The 23,150-nt window shown below is 39.1% G+C and overlaps 2 protein-coding genes across 9 annotated transcripts in view; one reads left to right on the forward strand and one right to left on the reverse strand.

Moving 5' to 3' along the window:
- Nucleotides 1-23,150, forward strand: part of LOC129725874 (SRRM2 protein homolog rsr-2) — a 48,365-nt gene that overhangs the window by 19,573 nt on the left and 5,642 nt on the right. For 2 of the 6 annotated variants that reach the window (XM_055682233.1, XM_055682234.1), the window contains exons 1-4: nt 14,339-15,905; nt 16,706-17,158; nt 17,238-17,300; nt 22,916-23,063. In XM_055682233.1, the coding sequence (XP_055538208.1) occupies nt 14,950-15,905; nt 16,706-17,158; nt 17,238-17,300; nt 22,916-23,063 (1,620 nt within the window). In that variant the 5' untranslated portion in view covers nt 14,339-14,949. Of the gene's footprint in view, nt 1-14,338; nt 15,906-16,705; nt 17,159-17,237; nt 17,305-19,162; nt 22,425-22,915; nt 23,064-23,150 lie in introns of those variants that run through there. The other 4 variants (XM_055682235.1, XM_055682236.1, XM_055682238.1 and 1 more) reach the window with 3 other exon arrangements.
- LOC129725876 (uncharacterized) lies at nt 2,149-3,630 on the reverse strand. 3 transcript variants are annotated; one of them, XM_055682243.1, is made up of 3 exons: nt 3,556-3,630; nt 3,242-3,375; nt 2,149-3,127 (listed from the first exon to the last, which is right to left on the reverse strand). In XM_055682243.1, exons 2-3 carry the CDS (start codon nt 3,372-3,374, stop codon nt 2,316-2,318), a joined length of 945 nt encoding a protein of 314 aa, XP_055538218.1. In that variant the 5' UTR covers nt 3,375; nt 3,556-3,630; the 3' UTR covers nt 2,149-2,315. The 3 variants fall into 3 exon arrangements, with proteins under 3 accessions (XP_055538218.1, XP_055538215.1, XP_055538217.1); XM_055682240.1 differs by having other exon boundaries at nt 3,485-3,578; XM_055682242.1 differs by having other exon boundaries at nt 3,456-3,559.

Genomic DNA, 23,150 nt, shown 5'->3' on the forward strand with positions numbered 1-23,150 from the left:
AAACAAAATTTGAGTCTACCAAAGACTCTATTGATACCTTGAACAAAGCTGGATTTTATAAAATTGCATGCAGTCACTGTAATGTGGTTTACATTGGACAAACTAAAGTTAATTTAGGGATACGTTTCAAAGAACATTTCGCAGAAGTCACAAAAGCAAGTAAAGTTTCAAAAGATGCTTTCCACATCTTGTCAAATCGAAAGTGGCTGAACATATTTTTAGCGAGAAACATCCACCAACTTTGTATAACATTCACTTGTTCCGCCCCATTAAATTATTTATGGAAATTAGACGTAGCTAAAAGTTTAGAAATTTATAAACAACACTCACCCACGCTTTCAACAAAGACGTAGGTAACCACCCTTCATGGGTATTCAATCTTCTTCCCAAAAACCCTAGACATGGTACGGTAATTTCAATTAAGAGGGTTAATTTAAATTTTTACCTACTACAAATGAAAATAGGGTTTACGCTTTGCCCTTTACCAGTCCAGATAAGCTCCGATGAAGGTTGTATGTATCAACCGATATACGAATCTGTACGGACTAGTAATATTTTCAATATTAACTTCTCAAATTCCTAGTAGAGCTCAATAATTCTTTGAATTATAGAACTCAATATTGCGATAAACTATTTTGTATAAATATGTTTAAGTGAATATCATTTATCTAGCACTAAAAATATATGTCTCTGAAAATAATATGATGGCCCTGGAAAATTCAAAATGGCATCTGTGCATCATATCGATTACGAAAATACGAATACGAAAATAAATAGTATTCAGTCATTGTAGGCTGTTTCTCAGAAACCGGAAGTTGACATCTTGAATTAAAATTTTCATAGAGGAGGCAATTTTTAACCTCTGAAGATCATACTAGTAATACCCATATTGGGTGATACTCGGCCATTCTAGGCTGTTTTTCAGAAACCGGAAGTCGCCGGTAGCCGAAATGTTGGGTGGTATTCGACAATTTTGGGCTGTTTTCCAGGGAGCGGAAGTCGCCATCTTGGATTTCAAAACGTCATGTGGAGTTTATCTCAGGCCTCTTGGTATCATTCTGGTTCAGGAAATACCCATATTGGGTGGTATTGGGCCATTTTGGTCTGTTTTCCAGTAACCCGAAGTCGCTATTTTAGAATTTAAAATGGTCTCTGGGGTCGATTTTTGGCTTCTGTGCATGATTTCGATCATTTCAAGTTGTTTTCCGAAAAAAAAAATTGTTGAAATATGTGTTTCGTCTTTTTGTGAGACACCCCTCATCCAAAATAGAGAGGGGTATCAAATCACCATAGAAATATTTCTTGTACTCTAAAATCCTCACATTTTAAATTTGGCTCCATTTGCCTGGTTGGTTCTAAAGTTATGTAGAAATTTGTTTTTCTTTTGTATAGAAGCCCTCCCTTTCTGATGCGTGAGGGGTCTCGAACTACCATATAAATATTTTTTGCTCCCGGAAACTTCCACATGTCAAATTTGGTTTCATTTGCTTGAATAGTGCTCGAACTTGTGTTTCATTTCTATAGAGTTCTCCAGACGCGTTTGTATTAGTGCGATGTATTCGATTTTCCTTTGTTAGCTGTACGATTTTTTTGTCACCTTTGAGAACTGCCATCTAAAAGAGAGAATAAAAGCTACCGAGTTCGATTCACACTCTCACAAATTTCTATATACAGTGTAAAGCGGGCCGTGTCGTAGTGTTCGTGTGTTTTCGCTTGGAGAACTCTATGGGACCCCTTCTTCCTAAAGTAGAAAGTAGAGACGGGTGTCAAATCACCATAGAAATATTTCGGTTTATAAAGTTACCGATGTTGTACGTAATCAACTTCAGCGTGCAGCTAGGTAGCCTACTACGACTTCATGCGGCTACTTTCCTTGGGAGCAGTTCCACAGGGTATCCCAGATGGTCTCGGGGTACGATGCTGGCCTCACAAGCCAGTCGTCGTAGGTTCGAGTCTCGGCTCGGAATAGACTGTTAGTGTCAGTAGGATCGTTGCGCTAGCCCTGTCCTGTACACTGAACAGTTGGCTTCGAAGTAAGCGTATAAATAAACAGAAGGTCGAGTTCCGAATCGGAATGTAGCATAGGCTTTACTTTGCTTTATTGCATCGAAGAATGAGCGAAAATGTAATAATATGAAAACAACAAGCTTATGTTTGCAGATCTATCATTTATTAAGTAACGTATGGATAATTTCGAATAGTTGTCCTGACTAGTTAGCCTTACTATCTCTATTAACAGTTATATGTAATAATATATTATATATACTTGTATACGTGCATTAATACCGTGCATCATCATCATCTCTCTTCACTCATCACACCAACCCGATGACCAACGACATTTCCGCAAACGTTCTCTGGTCGGACATGTCGTCCAGTATGCGCGGCCGCTGCTGAGGGTAACGATCCTTGTGACGCATCCGTTGATTAGCCCAGCGATCCATGAGTTTGCCCGAGGCGCACGTTCGCTTCCAGCCGAGGGTTTGCGCTGGCTTGTAGTATACCTCCGCGTTTTCGGTGGGAAACAGTTGCGTAATGACGTGAGCATAATGGCGCATTAGCCGGTGGGAGAACATGATGTTGTACACTAGGAACTGTTCCACAATGCAATGCGTGAGAGCAGCCTGCGTCTTGCGATTCATCGTGTGGTACGTATTGAAGTATGAAAGTACCCACTGGCCCTGGCAGCTGGCTTGCAGCAACTGGCGGAGTCCATCGGGTGAAATTCGAATCGGCAAATGACCTGCTACGGAATGTGCCGTGGACGCTTTGATGGTGCTCCCGTTCTCGATTGGAAGTTCATGAATCGGAATTGCTTGATCGGAAGACTCCAGCGATTGAACTGGCTCGAGAAAGGATGGGTCCTCTAGAGAATCTTCCTCCACTTTTAGTTTTTTAGGAAACATTAACATGTCACGCGGCTCTTCAACTTTGTTTATGTTGCCAATTTCAGCTGAACAACGACGCCGCTTTCGCGGACTAACAATCTGAAATGTTGCATTCGCCTGCAGCTCTCTCACCTTGTGTTTGAATACAATCTTCTGACCCAACATTCGCGGGTCATTGAATAGTTCATTTAACTCCGCATCTTGTATCACCTCCAGACATCGTACCGTGATGCCGCAATCTGCAATTCAAATAGACGTTAAAACCCAGCACAGCATTTCGAATCTGCTGCGAGCATGCGCACCTTTTTCTGCTCACGGGCATGTTCAAAAAGAATTTATCAGATTATACTTACAAATCATTCTGTTCAATGAACTTCGCTGCATTCCCCATTCGTTTATGATTATTTTCTCTAGCTCCAGGCATTCGTACTCGTCCAGGGGTTCTATCTCAATTCCTTCCGGCTCGAGTGAGTCTTTGTCACTCATTCTACCAAAAAATCCAAAAAAATGTGAATTATTTTTCAAAAACTTTTCTTCACTTCACTCTCTTGGAAGTAAGTAGCACACAGATGTTTGGCTCTCGAAAGGAATTATACCCGATCGGATTGGCAGTCAAATTGAAAATGGCTGAAGAAATAGAATGAAACCGACACACATTCAGTCTGACCTGGTACATGCGTCAAAGTGAACGTGAGAGTCATTTTAATATAACTATAACGATGCTATATATCCAGCTACATTGTGCTCTCGCCGCGCGTTTATGTGCGGTAATAATGTTTTTAATGTTGAGTTATAGATGAGCGGGCAAGAGAGAACGGAAAACGTGGTTCCGACGATCGAGAGCAAGGCAGCATAGTTGTACACGAACCGAATCATCATCGTCAGGACAGGAGTTGTAAGGGTGAATTTGTTTTGTATCTTTGCAGTTTTGAAGCGCTGTCTGTCTGTTTATGTTAGTAGATGCCGGCTGCAAACGAGATACATTTGATGATGATCGGGTTGGGTATTCCCTCCTCCTCCTTCTGTGAGTGCCGGCCGAACAAGCGCGAAGACAAACAGTGGCGCACTGTGAATGGCAGCAGAGTTTTATTTTGTGAGTATGCGGGGCACAGCACAGGCCCTTTGATTGCGACATTTATCTTGTAGATTGGCTTTTAATTTCTCGCAATTTAATGCCGATGGGTGTTTAGCTAAAAGTGTATTGCTGCAATTGGAAGTAGCAATACAGTTATAAAGGAATAAAAGAGTAAAAAGCCTAACACCTTGTAAAGCGATACCGAGTGCAGATTGCTCTGAAAATAATTTTGAATACGCAAACATTGTAATAAAACTGTTGATGCATTGCGGAAAAGATTATCGGTAGCTTCCGGATAAATCATCGCAGCTGATTCAATTTATCATTGAATAAACATTGCTAAACTATATAACAATAAATGTACAATAACTTACAAACTTCTCAAAAAGTAACAATTTATGATGAAAATTTGTGTAAAAGTTTGTTATTAAATTGTTTAACTAACACTATCTCCAGGCAAAATAAAAACTTGTCAGTTTTTCAAAGCAATCGGTTATTCAAAAAGTGTGCCTAAATTTCGATCATTAACCCTCTAGTGCCCAGTACCGCCTCTATACGGTCTTCAATTGAACCTCTAAAAAGCTTCAATTAGAACTTAAAAGTGTTTATAAAGCTTCACCTTGATTTTTTCGAAGTCCGTCTGAAAACTAATTTGGGCACTAGAGGGTTAATTTATTCTTCACTAACTTACAGAAAACTTTTGAGTGATTACAGCATTCGTTTAACGCTTCAAAAGACTAAGCACAAGCATGGAATCTCTTCTGTAATGGTGTTACTGCCTTTTTTGGCAATAGAAAAAAAAACAAACGACTCAAGAACCATTGAGAATGTTCATATGAGTTACAAAAATGTTTTTTTTACGTTTCGTGGGAATAGACGTATTTTTGTAAAACATAATCGTATCTGACCCATCATTGTGAAGTGACTGTATATGATGTCCCAGAAATACATGAAACGCCATGAACTGTTATCTAAAAAATCCCCCATTTGGAAAAATATCGACTTTCAGGATCCGGAAATTCTTGAGCTGGAACCAATGGAACGAGTAGGAAAAATACGACCTTTGAACTTCACTTAGTGTTAGAGCTCTAGAGAAAATGTTTTCATGAAAAACTTCAGCTAAATCGGGTCTCGAAAACGGTACAGCAAAACGGCCAAAGCTTCACTACCTCGACCGATGAAAAATGTACAAGTACATGAAATGTACGATGCCAAAATTTCCCCTTTTGATGCCGGAAGTTCCAGAAACGCAGAAATGTCGAGATCCTCCGTTGCCTAAAAAAATCCCCTCTGAAAAATAAATCTACCTTCTGGAACTTAGACACTTTTGAGCTAGGAAGCTCTCTCAGCTCCAAAATCACAGAGAGTCGACCTTTCTCAAAAACCTCCTTTCTAGATAAAAGCAGATCTCGAGGTATAACGCACTTCTAAGAAACCCGGCATCGAAGAATAAAAATTCGATGTCAAACATTTCATGTACACCCTGTGCACTTTTTCATCAATTGAAAAGTCGATTTTTAGCTTCTGTGCGTCATCACGAGAATACTCATACTGGGTGGTGTTTAGCCTGTTTCCAGAAACCGGAAATCGTCATTTGGACCCATCTATTACAGAAGAGGAAGGGGTGTCAAACCACCATTCGAAATACCCAAAAATCTTAACATAAAAAATTTGGTTCCGTTTGCTTGATTAATTCTCGAGTTGTACAGAAAATTGTGTAAAATTTATATGGGATCCCTCCCTTCCAGCTGAGAGAGAGAGAGGTGTCGAACCACCATGGAAATATTGCTAGCCCCCAAAAACCCTACCATGCCAAATTTGTTTCCATGTATTTGATGAGTTCTCGATGTGCAGGAATTTGAGTTTCATTTGTATGGGACACCTTCCTTCCAGAATAGACGAAGGTCTCAAACTATCTTAGTCACCTTTCCTGGCCCCTTAAACTTCTATATTCAAAATTTCATGTTGATCGGTTCAGCAGTTTTCAAGTCTATATGGACCAGGAAGACATATAGAGCTGTATTTTTATGTGTTAAGATCTACCACGCTCAACAGAAGATGTAGCGACATAGAGGGACAAATATTCAAGATTTAGGTTTCGTTACTCCCATGGAAGAGAGGTTCATGAATGCAGTTGAAGTAACTCTTTGCGGTTACTCTACTCGCTCCAGCTGCATGCCACAACGCGCTCTAATCTTTCACGACTTCGACTGTCTGCAATACTCCAAACTTTTTAATCAGATCACCATTTTTCACGGTACAAAAAACACAATGAATCGTTAAACTGTTGCTCGTTACCGCCGTTACGATTCAGCCCTTTAGATCTCCTGGAAGAGTACATTACAATAAAAATTCATTCTGAAAGTTGTAAAAAAAGTTATACCTGTAATCATTGCGTTAACCTTGCCGAGTTCTAGCTTCGACCATATTTTGCTCACGTTTTCGTAGTTCTCCTGAACATGTTCCACTAGCGCAAGTGTAAAACAGCGCCTAGCTCCGGAATCCTTGAACATCGATTAATCAGAGTCTTCTTGTCTATCCTCAACCATAAGGATAACTTTTAGTGATGGCTGCCATCGATCCCCTCTATCAAACGTTCATCCAGTATGATTCGTCGGGCTATCACATAATCTATCAATGTTTTCTCAACAACAAAAAAGTCATGAAGTTCGTGTGCTTAAGATGTGAGTAAATTTTTTAAGAAGACATGAAATCGAAATCTTACCTTTCTGGTGCTAAGATCAAGCTGCTGACTTATATTCAGGATTTAGTAATGTGAGAATTCTCCTTTTGTGTCTGATCCCACCATAAGTTTGAGGCCGGTTGCCTTTCCTCTTAAATTCTGCCTTGGAAACTCTAGGGCGTAGAGATTTGGCAACGAGTTTGTCAACTTCGTCCCTGGCCATTCTAGACCTTAGTCCGTTTTTAACATCGAGGAGGTTTTCCCGGATGAATAACGCTGACGCACTCAGAGCAAACATTCATTACTTTTGGTATTGCGCGAGATTTCTTTTTATCCAGTGATCGTACGGTGGTCGATTTGTTCGAATGATTAGCGCGAACAAAATTTCGAACGCTAAACGTAAAATTTTTAAAATGACACTGCATTACCCGCAATTCCACTGCTTGCTGCGATTTCCTATGTTAATATGACTGACATTCAAATTTCTGGGCAGGCCTATGGGTAGGTTAAAAAGTCATCAAAGAATAGTTAAGTTAACATGCGTTTCTTACCAAGCTCAGGAACCTTACACAGCCCATAGGATAGCGCAAACCATTCTATATTAAGATGAGTGTTTTGGAATAAGTGGGTTTTATTTTCAAATTTTGGGCGCGGAACGTTATTTAAAAAAAATTTAAATCCAACTTTTAAAAAATATCACCAATGAAATCAGAGCCTTGATTTAATCCTGTTGGCAACATTTCTGTGAAAAAAAAAATTAAAGGTACCTACATGAAAATTCGCTAATACTCGAAATTTGGACACCGTGTATCAATAATTTTAATTATTTTTTTAGTATAAAATAAAATAATTTTTGGCACGGAATTGGTTCTTATCAGCCCTAAACTGCCGGTACCCGGATAACTGTCCCATAATGAAAAACATGTTGAGAAAACGGCGATTTAACATTATCCGTGAATTTTCTGATTTCCAGTATTTTATGCAATTACCAATGACCAGAACAGTTTCATGGCACCACAAGTTCAACGTTGAGAACAAAAAACCATGAGTGGAATTGGTTTTACGTTACATAACTTGAAAAAAAAAACAGTATGGTACAAAATATGCGGGTACATTTCAAAAGTACTCGCATTTTTTGTCCCATGACTTATAATTTCAACCAGCAACCGGAAGTATCACTGGCAACGTAGATTGTACTACTGAAAAACAACATTAGTCTAGTTGATTGAATGATATACTTCTATATGCCTAAAATTATCCGATATACACTAATCTGGAGCAAAATTATACGTTCGCAGTTTGTACCACTATGCAGTGGGACTGTAATGCGGGTACTTTCAATATGGGACAAACACAACTTGGTATGTTTTCCATGTTTTTCCATACAAAAATATCAATTTTAGATTTTTCTAGGAAAATACGATAACAACTAAATCGATTCCCGATGATAACTCAAAAGTGACAAAAATCAGTATGGGACAGTTATGCGGGTACCGGCAGTAAATTGGTTATCCAGTTCCCGATCTCTGTGTGTTTTCTCCTCCTCCTCCACTCTGTTTTCTCCAACTTCAGTGGACTTGAAGCCAAAAAGTTTGGGAACAACTGCATTAAAGCATAAAATATAGCGTTGATCTGCTGTAATGCTTTTTACCTAAAAACGCTGAGTAAATTGAGCCGTTGCGAACCAGAGTGGTCTTTGTGCCATCGAGCAAATTGTTCAGGAGAAGCAATTTTCGAAAAATCTCTGAATAAAATTCTGTTCCACGGATTCTGTCAAACAAAATGTTCTAAAGACTGGAACGCGCAAAAATTGGTCGACGAAAAAATCGTTCCTTTTAGTCAAAACTCAAAAATCTTCCTATTTTTATTTTGGTAGTTCAACTCACATGTTTAAAGGAAAAAATGTTCGTTTATTATTTTGGTTTGCCAAATCCAAATTGCCGTGCCATCCGCTTAACCCCTTTCATTGAATTTTGTACAGTGGTCTTATCGACCTTATTCGCCGCCAACCGCCAGCTAGATTTATTCTGCTGCTCGTTTTCGATGGATTTATTAGTTTTTTTGATATTTCGTTTGACCAAGTCTCAATTCTGTTCGATAGAGCGGAAATCTGAGCTGTTAGGAGGGTTGTGGTCTCAGGGTATCACAACTACGTTGATCACATCGTACCACTCGATCTCCTTTTTCCCATTGTGGCAACTTGCCAAGTCCGACCAGAACAGCACAGGCCTTTTATGTTGCTTTAGGAATGGTGGCAGCCGATTTTCCAGGCACTCCTGGACGTAGATCTCCTGATTGACGGTTTCGTACTGATGAAAATGCCGCTTTTTAGACCACACGTACATATGGCCTACCAGACGAGGTATTTTTTCGGGAATTTCGATAGTTTGATGGTTTTGAAAATTTAGGCCACTTCTCCTTTTCCTGGTACGGTATAACATTCCTGTCCCGGAAGCTGCTTGAAATCAAACTTCGACATAAGATTCGACACCCACGTTCGAACTTTGAAAGCAGATTACAGTTTTCCGGACCACCGCTTTGCCGAGGTGTTTTGTTCATAATCTGGGTTCGCCACCTTCACCATCTTAAACGTCGACAACCCGGCTCGTTTCTTGCCTCGCTACACATAAGTATGGTAGACAATGAGCTTGCTAGTGACGTATTTGATGGAGAGGTTAGGATTCCGCTTATAATTCGCTGCCACCTTCTTCATCGTCGCTGCGACGTCCGAATTACGATTGCCGCCGTTTCTAGGCTTCCTGGCGGTCGACAGACGATCCCCGAACAGTTTTAAAATATATGTTACGGTCGATTTGGCCGCATCCAGCAAATTTGCAAATTTTGGCGTTCGAGAACATCGGATTCTCTAGCTGCGCGAGCAAAATTTTGACACGCTGTTCCTCTTGCTTGGACGCCATTTTGAAAACTTGAGAGCAACCGGTGAAGACTCATTCTAGCAACCATTGTATATAGGGAAAAGTAGGTAAAGACGGACACCCCAAGGTTTAATTTAAATAATTACTTAGGTATTGCTATTTAGATCGCAGTAGTCATACATATTGAAACAGGTCATTTGTTTTCATAATCATTTTTGGTATTTGTGAACTTTCTCCAAGTTTTATGTGTTTTGGGTCTTCAAAAACAAGACTACAATTTGCTGTTTTTTGACATGGTTGGGAAAGACGGACACTTGGGGTGGGTAAGATTGACATTACGAAGGTAAAGGTAGACACTCACAAAAAAGATGTAGTACGTTAAGTATTCTTTTGATGTATGTGTTAAGTGATGGCCATACATTACTCTACGTTATAAGAGTCCATCCATACATCACGTGAACAGTTTGAGAGGATGGGTTTCGATGAAGGCGAAAATTCTCCGCCTATATGGCCTGTTCTAACTGCTAAGTGATTAATATCTGCTGGTTTCTCTCGCGTCGAACATCTGTACACTGAAAAAACTGGGCACGCTCCATCCAAGTGTTTCATCATTTGGGTATGAAAATGACTCTGCATCGTTATTTGAAGAATTTTTCTTATCGAATTCAATCATTTTTCACTTTTGTTTCAAATTGTCACACACATCAACTCACATCTATGAGCCACACATCATTTACGTATGATTCCAACATCCCTTTCAAATGAATTGCACTTGAATCTGCCCCACTGTTTCATCACAGTGATTATCATGTGCGAAACACTTTCAGTTTTTTTTTTTTTTTTTTTGTATGTCTGAAGGGCATTGGGTAGAAAGCGCCACTGCGACAGGAATGTTTGTCTTTTGTGGCTGGTCCCGATTGCTTTACACAGATTACAAGATGCTCGAACTCATTGATGGAGTTGAGCTAGTTGGTTGTAAGCCTGTGCCCCAATCCGGAACTACATGGTTGATGAAACCTGTGACCGTTTTGGGATTGGTGCTCCATACCTGGTATGGAGTTGAGAGGTAACTTCCAAAGAAGTTAAACCTCGATGAAGCAAGAGCCCCGCAAAAGCAAAGCAAATGCGCTGAGCTCTCAGGTTCAGCGTTGCAAAAGCGACAATAGTCGGTTAGGACTTTGCCGATTTTCTTTAAATGATAAAGAGCAGGACAGTGTCCAGTGAGAAGTCCCGTGATGATGCGTAGTTCACTACGAGTTAAACTTTCAGTTGAATTGTTTTGTTTTTATATGTCAAATGAAGTTTGTGCTGAAAAGTAGAAAAATGGTGACAGAAGAGTCAGCGAGGGTCGTGTGGCTTAGAAGTTCGACGATTTTCCGGACTACATCTGTAAATTTTTGCAAGGTAAGTAATTTATGTCATGTAAAAGAATCGAATTTTGATCTTATTCCATTCTTCTAGCTCAAGATCACAGAGATTCTGATGAAAGCATCTTTCCCAAGTAACATTCAGAATGCTTCAAGAATTTATTCTGGTTTTGTTTTTGTTTCAAGTTGGCTTGCATGAAAACCTTCGATTGAAAGTAGATTTTATTTGATAGTCATGGAATATGTTCTGCAAATAGGCTTTACAAACCACCATATGTCTACCATAATACAACTTAGCCTCACAGTTTTAAAAACGGTCATAAATTTGTTTTATATTGACTTTCATAACAACCAAATAAAACCAAAAATACATAACCCGTGGAGTTGTATGATAGTCCCTCTTAAAGCTAAGATAAATTTTCAAGTTGTAATTTCCTTTTGAATAGAATTTGTTATGGCAACCCCGCCAAGTAGGTTATTATTGTGAACTGAATAAAACTTCATGATCGGAACATAGCCAGACGAATGCTATAATAGGTTGACTTAGGTTATGATATGCTATGTTCTGATCAAATTATAAGAATTTGTTATGACAAAGATTTTAAATTCGTCCGGGGTTTTATTCTAAAACAACATGTCGTATTGAATGAAAAAATTGCAAACTTTTGTAATTATATCTGAAATCAGCATTTTCTTTTACGAGAATAACAAAACCCCTCCATTGTTTTGAAAATCTAATGATAGACAACGGCATACATTAAACAAAATACTCCAAATCATGGCATTATCACCTTAGTTTAGAGGAACTGAATTTCAATAAAATATTCATTTCCTACCGAATTCCTGCGGCGCGTATCATTTGCGATGGAATTCGTGGCCGGTTTCATCATAAATATTTTATGGCATGTGTTTTCTCATGCACGAAAACAATTTAAAGGCAACAATTTATTCATTAATCAGTCAAGATGGAAATAAGAATTTACACAGTTTTGTTTTCGTGACACTGCTGGAAAAAAAACCCCTGTTATAAAGAAATAAAGCCAAGATAAAGTTCAATACATCACACTTAATTTGGAGAATATATCTCAATTAAAATTTCGAGGCCATTATGTGGTAAGTAAATCGGGTTGTATAAAACATCTGGTCCTATGTTGGAGCGTATACGAAGTTTTGATGATTGCAATAAATGTTTGTAGCTGTTGTAAGTAGGTTGTTATAACCGCATGGTCGGCATTGAAGGTTTTATTTTTTAGTTGTATCATATACTAAACAACTTTGATATAACCAATTTTGTTACTTGGGTTACGCATGAGGCAAGTATTTGTTTACTAAAATATCAATTAATTAAATTGAATTAATTAAATTCTTTGTTTGCTTTACAGGCTTCTTCAACAGAGAAGGAATGTTTATCTTTGGAGATAAATAATTATAGTAAAATTTAAACTTTATAAATAAAACAAAGGTTACATTATATGTAATCATTTCCATGTAAAACTGCTTTTATTTCAAAATCGAATAAAAATCATTCGAAGCTCGATGAACATTCATTTGAGATTCAAAATCAAAACTTTATGTCTATATGTCATAACACGAGAATTGAAAGTGTTTTCCTTTTGAAAATGAGGTATTGCACGAAAAATAATTCTGAAGTGTTTCGCATATGAATTCTATATGTTTTGACCAGTAGGGCGAATTCAAGTGCAAAACACTTTATAATGTCGTGTCGATTTCTTTCAGTGTAGTACAAAACAGATGCTACATGTGAAAATTCTTGGGAAATCCGTGTGTCCATCTTTCCCTATTTTAGTGTGTCCGTCTTGCCCGACCTGGTTGTAAATTTTTCAAACGATCGTAGCTCTTTATCGGAACATCGAATTAACACACTATAAAGAAGGTATTCGCATCACTCAACTATCAAAATACATTCAAGTTTGTGAAATATTTAAAGTGTCCATCTTACCCGCAGTGTCCGTCTTTACCTACTTTCCCCTACACTCAACTTCGAAATGCAACTTTTCAGGTTTTTTAATGCATTATAACAGAAATACACCAATTTGAAGTCGACCAATTTTTTCGCGTTCCAGTCTTTAATATGAAGGTTATGAAGTGGTTTAACATTGGGATACATAAAATTAACAGTTTCTTTGCGAAATCGGTGATTTTATCTCACCAATGTAGCATAGCATGTCACATGTAAGATGTCACGTGTTACATTACATGTAACACAAGATATTACATATTACATAATATTTTCATGTTACATTTTTTCGTGTTACATTACGTGTAACATGTTACATATCACGTGTGACATGTACAAAACAAGTGGCATGTTCCTTATCACATGTAATATGCTACATGTTACGTGCAGTGATGGCATGAACTCGTGCAAAGTTGAACTGAGTAACACTTTACCAGATTTGAATCCAACTTGTATCTGCTTCCTCTCGATAGTTTGAGTTTTTTTGCATCGCACACTCTGATCGATTGAGTTTGAATGCGTGCAATGCATGCAGTGCACGATGTATCCAGCGATGCAGACGATGATGTAACGCGATGAGTTTTGTTTTTAGGTCGAATTTATGCTTTCAAAGGACAATGCAACAAACTGTTGCAGCAGACGCGGCGCGAATTTCATCGCATTTCGATTTTTATGATTGTTGTTATGCAGGATCAAAACTCAAATCCAACTCAAGTGTAATGCACTGTTAGTAGGGTTTACGTGCAAACCGTAAATAAATGTGCAAGCAAGTTTTAAAACTCACTTGGATACGAGGGCAAAGTCACACTGCCTACTCTGGTTACGTGTTACATGATAGTATTACATCGATTTATGTACATAGACCACTCTGTACCGAAACAAAACGGCCATTCTGTTTCGGACGAATTTTCAACACGGAATAAATCAGCTTTAAAATTCGATTTTCCGAAATTTTACTAATCTCCCAACTTCAGCTTTTTGAGTAGATGCGGTTTATGCAAAAAACTCATTTTCGAAAAAATGGTCTTTAAACCACTCTGTTCCGCAACGGCTCAATTGTCAATATCATTCCAAAGGTTAAATTCTGATCTTAAAAATGTATCCTTTTCCGCATTGTTGGTGATGCTAACCAAATAATTTCTTCCAGTAAACCTTTGACCTAATTGTTTGATCAGAGCTTAAAATAATCTTTACTGAATATTAGCCAGAAGCAGAAACTTACCGCATGTCAAAGTGTCACAACACTTTACAAAACGCTTTCATAGCCTACTACCAATTACAACTAGCTTTTCAGCGGTGTCGGAACTTTTCACACCCTTCTCCCGGTTCTTCCCATTCCCCGGTGTTAGCGTCAATCCCGTCAACCTCGGTACCGGGGTGGATGTTTGGGGTGGTATGGTATTGTTGTTCATTCGTTCGGTCGTTCGCTCGCTCGCTTGCTTGCTTGCTCGCGTGCCAGTCGAAACCTCACCCACAATCGGTGTCATTTCAAAGATGGCCACACACCCGTTCGAATGCATCTTGTTTCGAGTTGTTTATTTGTTGCATTGTTCCAGCGGTTAAGTCAGTGTAATTTAATAAGTGGAGTACATCTTTTGTTGTAGCCTTCATACATTCAATTCCGGCGCTTGAAATGTACATCGGCGAGAGTATCCTACTTTTTCGAACGAAAAATGCTAATTTTGAGTCGATCGATAATTTTCATCGCCGTATCCTTTTCGAAAGAGCATCGCAGCATCCTGCCTTGGCAGGAGTATGGAACGCAATAAATGATTGTTTAGTTTCTAATTAAATGCAGCTCCTGCTGCGACAGTGTTTGTGTATAATGGAAAAATTAGAAAATAGCCAGTGTCGACTTGAAAGAAAAGTTGAAATCAGAGACAGATAAGATAAAATAAACAGAAGGTGATGTAACCTTCGAGAAAGAAGCATTAATTCATCGTCTTCCAGCTGTTTTTCAAACAGCGCTCTTGTATAATTTAGTGATAATGTAAGAGAAAAAAGAACTGCAAGTTTTCCAAATCCAACGTCTTCCAATAGTGCTAGGATCAGTCTTCCATTTTGATAAGAAATTAAGATAAGATGAAGAAGCTTTCACCAGCGGATAAATTCCGGCGCAGATTAGCTGCCATGAAGAAAGCCGCTAACAAAAGTAAGAAGGATAAGAATTTTTTCGAGCATGATGTTCGTAACAATGACGACAGCAAAAAGGAATCCTCAAATGATGTCACCAGTGAAGGTCAAGAAAATTCTAAAATCACACCGGACTCCTCGACGAATCCTGAGGAACCAGTACCGGTGCCACAATCTAGTCCAACGTCTTCCGAATCACTCACAGAGCCAAAGATGAAATCTTTAATCCACGTGAATAAAGCTGCTAAGAACAAAAACTATTTCTCAAAGCGCAAAGCCGCCATAAATAATAACAAGAAACGGTATATGAAAAAACTTCGCCGTTTGCAGCACTTGCAGGCGCATCATCCGGCATTATATTTTCCGTCGAAATTTCGACAACTGTCGTTGAATCAGCATCACGGCCCAAACACGAAGCAGTGCTGCTGCCAGTGCGCATGTTCGTTAAACAACAATCAACCTCGCTTACACCAACACCCTCAGCAACATGAAAATCCTTCGGAACAACAGTATCAGCAGTCGAAAAGCCTGGCCGCATATCAAAACTCTTCGCGATTCGGTTTACTATCAATAAGACCACCGGAAAGTGAATCTACACAAATAGCACCGGAAACGTCTTCCGGATCCAGCAGAACTTGCGGGCCGCCAGGATTTGACTTTCCGCCTTCGAACTGTTACTTCTATCAGCAGGAGCAGGAACACCAGCAGCAGCATCATTATCAAAACCAGTGCCACCAAATCCACAATCGCCACCATCAGCTGCCTCAGCATCGTCGGCCGCAGGGGCGACACTTGACGCAGTGTCTTCCAAGGCCTTTCCAACCGAGAGAGTCCTCCTTCCGGACTGTGCCTCCGGCAGGTGCTCCGATACCGTTCTGCACGCAAGAGATGCACAGTGTGGTGAGGTACGTACGAAAAAAAAAGGCAGCAAATAGGATGATCTGCCGCTGCGCCAGAGGGGTAGGCTTTCTAATTACTCGTTTGTGCGAAATTATGCGAAGAAAACTGCGAAGAGATAGAGATAAGAGTGAATTTAGTGTGCTCTAGTTCGCTGTCTGCTTTGAATTTTCTGAATAGTGCATTTATATCAAGCTTCGCTTTTACATGGCGACTGAATCTTGACGGTATTGATTTTTTCAATCAGTTTGAAATCTTAGGTTTAACCCATCGAAGGAAGAAGAATTTACATGCCTGATAAAATTGAAATAATTTGGTAACAACAATGTTTTGTTATAAGTTGATAAATACTTTGCCCGTTTCAAATCTCACGACCTATAAGGCTGCCTATAAAGTGTTCACTTATTCAGGGCTCTCCTCCATCCGAATTCAGACATCACGTAAATCAGGCTAGAGGCTTGCACGAAAACTCTACACGCTATAAAGCTTATCATGTCCTACTCATGCACCGGTAACATGACTGTCGATAGAAAGACCGGTGTTCGAAAGTAGAAAATGCTTCCCCTAATGTTTCCTTTTCTCACCTCACCTCGAATTCCTGTCTTTAGACAGGCCACAGGCGGAAGCAATTCGTGGCTTAGTATGCAAATGGTTGTCGTTTCTTCTTTTTTCGAGCGACGTTGCGCGTGTCCTGTTTTATATTCTATGCTCGGAAGTCGTTCTCAAGATGTATGTGCACTATAAAATTTTGTAATTTATGCTGAGTTACACATTTCACATCTATGGCTTTTTCTCGTTCTAATTACAGCGTTCGGGAAACTCACCACATCGCCCAAGCCCAGCAGGAGAAAAACGCAAAGCTACGGGAAGCGTTCGGAATTTCCGAATACTTTGTCGAAGGTACCAGCTTCGACCAGGACCGGAAGGCTAAGGAGGACCTGGCTAAGGCGGAAGCTCTGCAGAAGGAACTGGCCGAGAAGGAACGTTCCCGCGAAACGGAAAAGGCATCCCGTAAGCGGTACGCTCTCGTGAGGACGCCCTCGCCGGAGAAGCAGTCCGCATCTTCGGCGTCGACTGCAACGGCAGAAGCGAACGGTAGAGGCCATCATCGAAAGCGGGGAACACGGGATGATGAGGCACGAGGCGGCGATGGTGAGGTCGACAGTCGTCGACGGCGTGAGGAAGTAGCCGAGGACGACGAATTACCGGACGGTAGTCGAAGAGATGACAAGAAAAAACGCAAGAAGAAGAACCGTGACACGTGAGTACACTCCATCTTGGATGCTGCCGTTGGTGTAAAACACCGTTAGCTAATTGTGTTTTTATAATTGCTTTTCCAGGTCGTCCAGTCCTGAACGCAAGAAGGAGAAGAAGAAAAAATCTAAGAAAAACAGGAAAGACAGGTAATTGCAATTTAATGCTTTTAAAACTTTGAGTATTTCACTTGTCTGTGTTGTTGAATTGTAATTCTTACTGGGCACTTTCACAGTGCGTAATTGAAAACTTTTACTTTAGAGTTGTTTGTCACAACTATCAACCGTTTCTTATTGAACCAGGAAAGTTGCATATACCTGATAATATAAGTGTTTTTTGTGCATGGTGTTGGGTGCAAGGAAGCTTTCCATTCGGTAAAGCTCCTCTTTCCATACGCGTGTCTATAGTTGGAATAAGGCGTGTTAAAAAAATGAGATGTTTCTCTCGCTTTCATTTTGTCAAGATTCTATTCTTCGATTTATATATGCTCTTTTCGTAACACTCACAATTTCGTGCGGAATACTTAGTTCGACTAATCACTAATCAATCATCATTTAAATATCTGTGAAGAATAAATTCACTCTCTGAGCAATGGCTGAAATGCATAACAGATGAAATTAAAACAATGCGATTTTGATAAATGCGAGGTTATTAGTTTTACAGAAAAAAAAACCTTCGTTTACACCATTTTGTGAATTCAAAGTGTGGGGCGTGAAAATTTAAAAAAAAGCTTCATTCAGTGAAGCTCAAAAAATAAATAGCAAGAACAGAAACTGACTCATCGAAACAAACGCTTTTTTGGTTTAATATTTTTACCGACTTTATTGCTTTTAAGCGGGCAGAAAAAAAGTTAAACTAATTTTTGTGTCTAAAATTAAACTAATAACACAGATATCTTTATGTTATCAATCTGTTTACAGCTTGCGTGAATTTATTTTTCTTGTAGTGATGCTGAATGCGTACTTTTGTTTCACTTCGCCACCACGGGAAAACAAAGCTATATAAGAGTTTTTTTTTAATTTTCGAATTAAAATAATGAGAAATCCAGTAACTTTGAACAAATCATTTCAATCGCAGTAGCATTGGTTATCCCATTTACAACGACATCTAGAACTCGCAAACAATTATTTTCATTTTGGTGAGCAGAAACAAGCTATAAACATTCTTCTATGTTCGAAGATTTTTCTGAGTCTTTTCTACATAGTTTCTTGAATTTTCTCGTAGCTGTTTTTTGAAGCTTGAAATCAAGCAGTTCATGTACTATCCATACTTTGAGTACCTAGCTAACCAAAAAGAAATTATATTAAATAGTAGGCGCAGAGAGGCGAAGCATTTTTGGTTTTGAAGCTTATATAGACACAACGTGTCACTTAGCGATGGATAGTAACTATTCTGTGTTCGTTCTTTTCATAACTTTATATCAACAAGTAAAATCGACCATATTGGAAATAATCGGCTGAGAAAATGTGTGTTTATAAACAACCGCTGCTTCACAAATTTTCGCATCGTTAAATGTGTCATTTAGATGCATTTCAAGCACCTAACAAGTTCAAACATTGAAATTTGAGACATTGCTTTCTCTTATGTGAAAGGATTCATAAACAAACAGGTAGAGTTTCTGTTTCATCAAGGCAACCAGTGAAAAGTTGTTCTTGACAGCAAAGTGGAAAATTCGATCATTATTTGTCCAACCTCGAACAGGAATAGATGTTCTTTAGTAAAAACCCTCGAATTCATTTAAACCTTTGAGCATATTGGCGACCTAAAACCTAAAAAATCCACGAACATGGCAGAAGACAGAGTTGATCAGCAGCAGCGGAATTCGAGAAATGATTCTCAAGATAGCCCAACTTCTACAGCAGATGGAGGCATAGCAGTAGCAGGTTCAGCATCAAACCCTGGAGCATACTTTGCGATCCCTCTCATCGAACATTACCGAGTTTGTCTTCGACAAACAAAACAAAGTTACATTTGGACGCTGGTTTAACCGCAACCAAGACCTCTTCGAGAACGATACAGACGAAGGTATGTCTGGAGCTGGACACCCATTTGCACAGCCAAAGCCTTCCCAAGGACGTGAAGTTTGAACACACAGTTGAGAATTCGTAATGTAATCTTCGGGCATCAAACGTCTGCGTTCCGGAAGCGGTTCACCTGTCTGCAGATAGTGAAATGTAAATCTAACGATATTATTAGCAAGGACGACAATGTCAATTGAGCCTGCGTAAATTTTCAGTTCCAAAACCTAACTTCGGACCATTTCAAATGCCTCATTTTTGCCAACGATTTTTTTTTTCTGTAGAAGACTGAACCACTGCGACGATTGATAGTAAATCTATTGCGGTATGCCACCGCCTCTGGGTGCATTTAATTTGGCGGATAACTATTTTTGAGTTGATGTCCAATTTGATTTGCACATATATCACAGTCAGGCACCACACTTCGAATGAAGTATAATATCTCAGAAGGGCTTTCGTTCCATATGTCGGAAGGACTTAGGAATCCTTCACCGATTCGCACACGCACATTCGCAGAGCAGGTGCTCCGAGATTTCGTTCTCAGGTCTGCAGAAGTGGCACCTCTCATCATCGAGTTTGCCTAACTTCTTGAGATGATACTTGGACAGTGACCAGTTGAAAGCCCAGTTATCGTACTTAGGTCTTTTTTGTTGAGGCTGAGTTACTGCACGGTTTTCCCGCTGTTTGGTTTTATTATACATTCCAATTTTGTCTTATGACCCTCTCCCACTCATCAAGTTCCGTTCATAAACCCCTGATGAGACGCCACTGAAAGGTTCTGGAGCTATGAAATTTCAAGAAGAGCAGTGTCTTGCTCATGAATCGGTTTTTTCATTGCTTCAATTCCACAGTGTCCCAGTGTCGGGTACCCAGTATAAAAGAATCTGGTTTCTTTGTACAAACTACCGAAATGAAAGAATGCATTCCCACACTAGTTTAGCGCTTTGAGTACTGCCTGACTGTCGGAGAAAATACAGATATTTGCATTTAGGTAATTCCTCTTAGACAGACTTATGCATGTTTAATAATTGCATAGATATAAACTCACGACTGCGAAATGTTCCAAGAACAGGTAATTGTTCCACAAGTGTTCTAGCGACGGCTGCTCAATCAGTTTCTCCGTAGTCACCCACATCATAGTTCACGAGCTACAACTTGAGTCTTTGAGGAACCGCCATATCCGTACGGCTCCATACCTACCTTGGCTGAACCGCTAATTTTTGGGCACTGCCAAGAGAAACTAGAAGAAAATTTGTTCGGGAGGAGAGTCTCTAGAAGAAGCTTTGAACACATTTCTGACTGTATGCCGTTCCACTCCAACACCAGACCTCGTTGGGCAGTCACCGGCAGAGATGGTAGGACCAATGCGATCTAAATTGGCGCTTCTGAAAGCATCATTCAACAATCAAAAGGATAACCCATAACTGAGATGCTTCAAACCAGGTGATGCTGTGCACGCTCAAGTACATCTGGTGTCATCATCGAGCGCATAGGAAAGGTCAACTACAATGACAACTATTACAACCAGTTGCGAAACCGTAAAAGTACGTTCCTACACGAAATCACCACTCACTGTTTTCCTCGACGAATTTGGCCTCCAACGTGAACTCAACGTAGTTGATGCAGTTATCCTGTGAAGGCTCCTGCTTCTGGAAATCCAACTACTGGACATGAAGAAGTCCGAGAAATTCCTTCGTTACACTACTACCTACGGCTGAAGAACAACAACCCCTCGAACAAGCCACCCAGGAAGGAAGGAAATATTTCTGAGCAGACACCTTCCAGATTCCAATGGTATTGGCTGTTTCAAGGAGGGAGATCAAGGCAACCAGTGCAAAGTGGTCCTTGAAAGTAGATTGTAATGTTACCTTTGGACACATCAGTCTCCAACCCTCCAAAGCGAAAAAAGCTTCCTCACCTTGGTTCGTGAAACCTTTACACCAGTTTCTATTCATCATGATTTGCAGTTACAAACGAAGTGAAAATATGGGCAAATGGAAAAGCGTAAATTATTACTAGCGAAATCAGTCGGCAAACTTGGTTATGCACCACACAAGTATTTCACCAGTCCTTAGTTTATTTTTTTATATGGGGGGATGTTTTGTGATGAACTAATTATTTACTAATATTTAATCAGAATTTTTATTGTATGTTCTGCCACAAACGGTGACATATCAACACTACAAAGTCCTTAGTTAGTTCCACGAGTTTACACTTCGAGTAAAGTGAAAATCAAACGGAACTGTCAGAATATAAACGCTCGAAAAATTCAACTTTTCGCCAGCGTTTTTTTTTATTCACTAGTCTGCTTGAATAAAAAAAATAAGCCTTCGATTTCGTTGGATCGATTTGCCTACAGGTCCAAGTGAAGTGAACTCTCAACAATTTGTGTTTTTCACGCGCGTGAAAAAACGAACATTTTGTATGAGATTTTCACTTGGCTTGGAACTCTTAACAGGGCTTAAGCGAATAACTTAGTTGTTAATGTTTTCAGATGTGAATAGCTTTTGAAACTTTTCGAAACTATATCTTTAGAAGCAGTTGTTTTTACTGTATCTTTGTAAAGAAACATCATAATTGTCTAAATAATGTGGATCAATAAGCAATTTGATAAAAAAAAGAGCACGATGCACAGCATCAAAGCATCTGAAGACAATCAGAAAATTTTTCCAAAGCAAATAGTTGTGTAGTTTTTGTTTCCAACCATTTTCGAATAACCAGCAATCATATTCTTATTTACTAACACTCACGTCTATTTACATTCTCGTTGTTGTTTAACTTTTTTTTGCCCTCAATCGCTCAATCACTTATCTAAAATACAATACTTCCACACCAAACAAAAAATCAAACCACTCAAATCCGTTCTCAGTGGGTAAGTATGCTAGCAGCTAGCATTAGTTTTGTTAATATCTTTTTTCCTTCTTTGATTTTTTTATTTCCTCTTTTTGTACGTAAAACTGTCGTAATTTTTGTCCAACGTTCATTTTGTTCCAAAGCTCATCATATGAAAGAGCACAATTTCTTTACTTGTAGGTGTTAAAATTTTGTTTTTTAAAATTTAATAGTTCTCATATTTCGATTTTTGCCATGTGATTGGTTTCATTATTTTTTTTTTATCTCACAAGATATGCTCCCTTCCTCTCAATTTGTCATCCAAAAAGAGAAGGAAATCTTTCTTATTTTGTTCTTTTCTCTCTCCTTTTTCCTAAAGACAGACCAATATTACGATGAAAATATATTTAACATAAAGGAAAGGTAAAATTAATTATTTCTATACCGCTGCGATTATTCTCTACCTAAGTATCGAACTAATCATTTTACTACTACCAACGATTTACTATAAATAGTGTTAAGTTTTCATAGCGATTAACGGAAATTTTTGTCCCTTCTACTAAGCACTAACAAGCTCTAAACAATTTAACCAAACGAACACGTAGAGTCGAGCAAGTTTTTTCATGCTCGTAATTGATTTTTATTCATAGTTTGCCAATAATAAATTTTCGTTAAACTACAGCAGTGTTCCGCTCAAAATTCATCGCTCAAAAAAGCAATGTCTTTCGACTATGAACAAATTATCGAATTTTTATTCAAACCTTTTCAAAACGTATCTCTTCTTCTCTGCGAGAGATAAACTTCCATTTAGAAACGTCTTTTTTCCTCTCGTGATGAGATTGATTTGTTAAGTAATGAATTGTCTTTTTTTTTACTTTCCATATTGTTTTGTGACCCGAATTATGTATGTAAAGGTCGAAGAAGAAACACTCGAAACGAACGGGACACCATCGCGACGACAGTGAGGATTCGAACTCGGACTCGGCCAGCTCCGGTGAGGACTCGGACCACTCGGACCGCGATGATGAAAAGCGCCACAGAAAATCCTCCCGCAAGGATAAGGTACGTTACTAAGATAGGCGAAGAAACGAACGGTTAAACCAAATGTGTATTCGAAGTTAGTTTATACCAGCTGCACTTATTATTTAC

The sequence above is a fragment of the Wyeomyia smithii genome, chromosome 2 (assembly GCF_029784165.1).
Source record: "Wyeomyia smithii strain HCP4-BCI-WySm-NY-G18 chromosome 2, ASM2978416v1, whole genome shotgun sequence".
Lineage (NCBI taxonomy): Eukaryota > Metazoa > Arthropoda > Insecta > Diptera > Culicidae > Wyeomyia > Wyeomyia smithii.

Coding starts and splice junctions, on each gene's coding strand:
- LOC129725876 (XM_055682240.1), bottom strand. CDS start 3,564: ATGTACCAGGTCAGACTGAATGTGTGTCGGTTTCATTCTATTTCTTCA. Junction 3,376..3,484: donor TTGACTGCCAATCCGATCGG/GTATAATTCCTT, acceptor ATTTTTTGGTAG/AATGAGTGACAAAGACTCAC. Junction 3,128..3,241: donor TTCATTGAACAGAATGATTT/GTAAGTATAATC, acceptor TTTGAATTGCAG/ATTGCGGCATCACGGTACGA.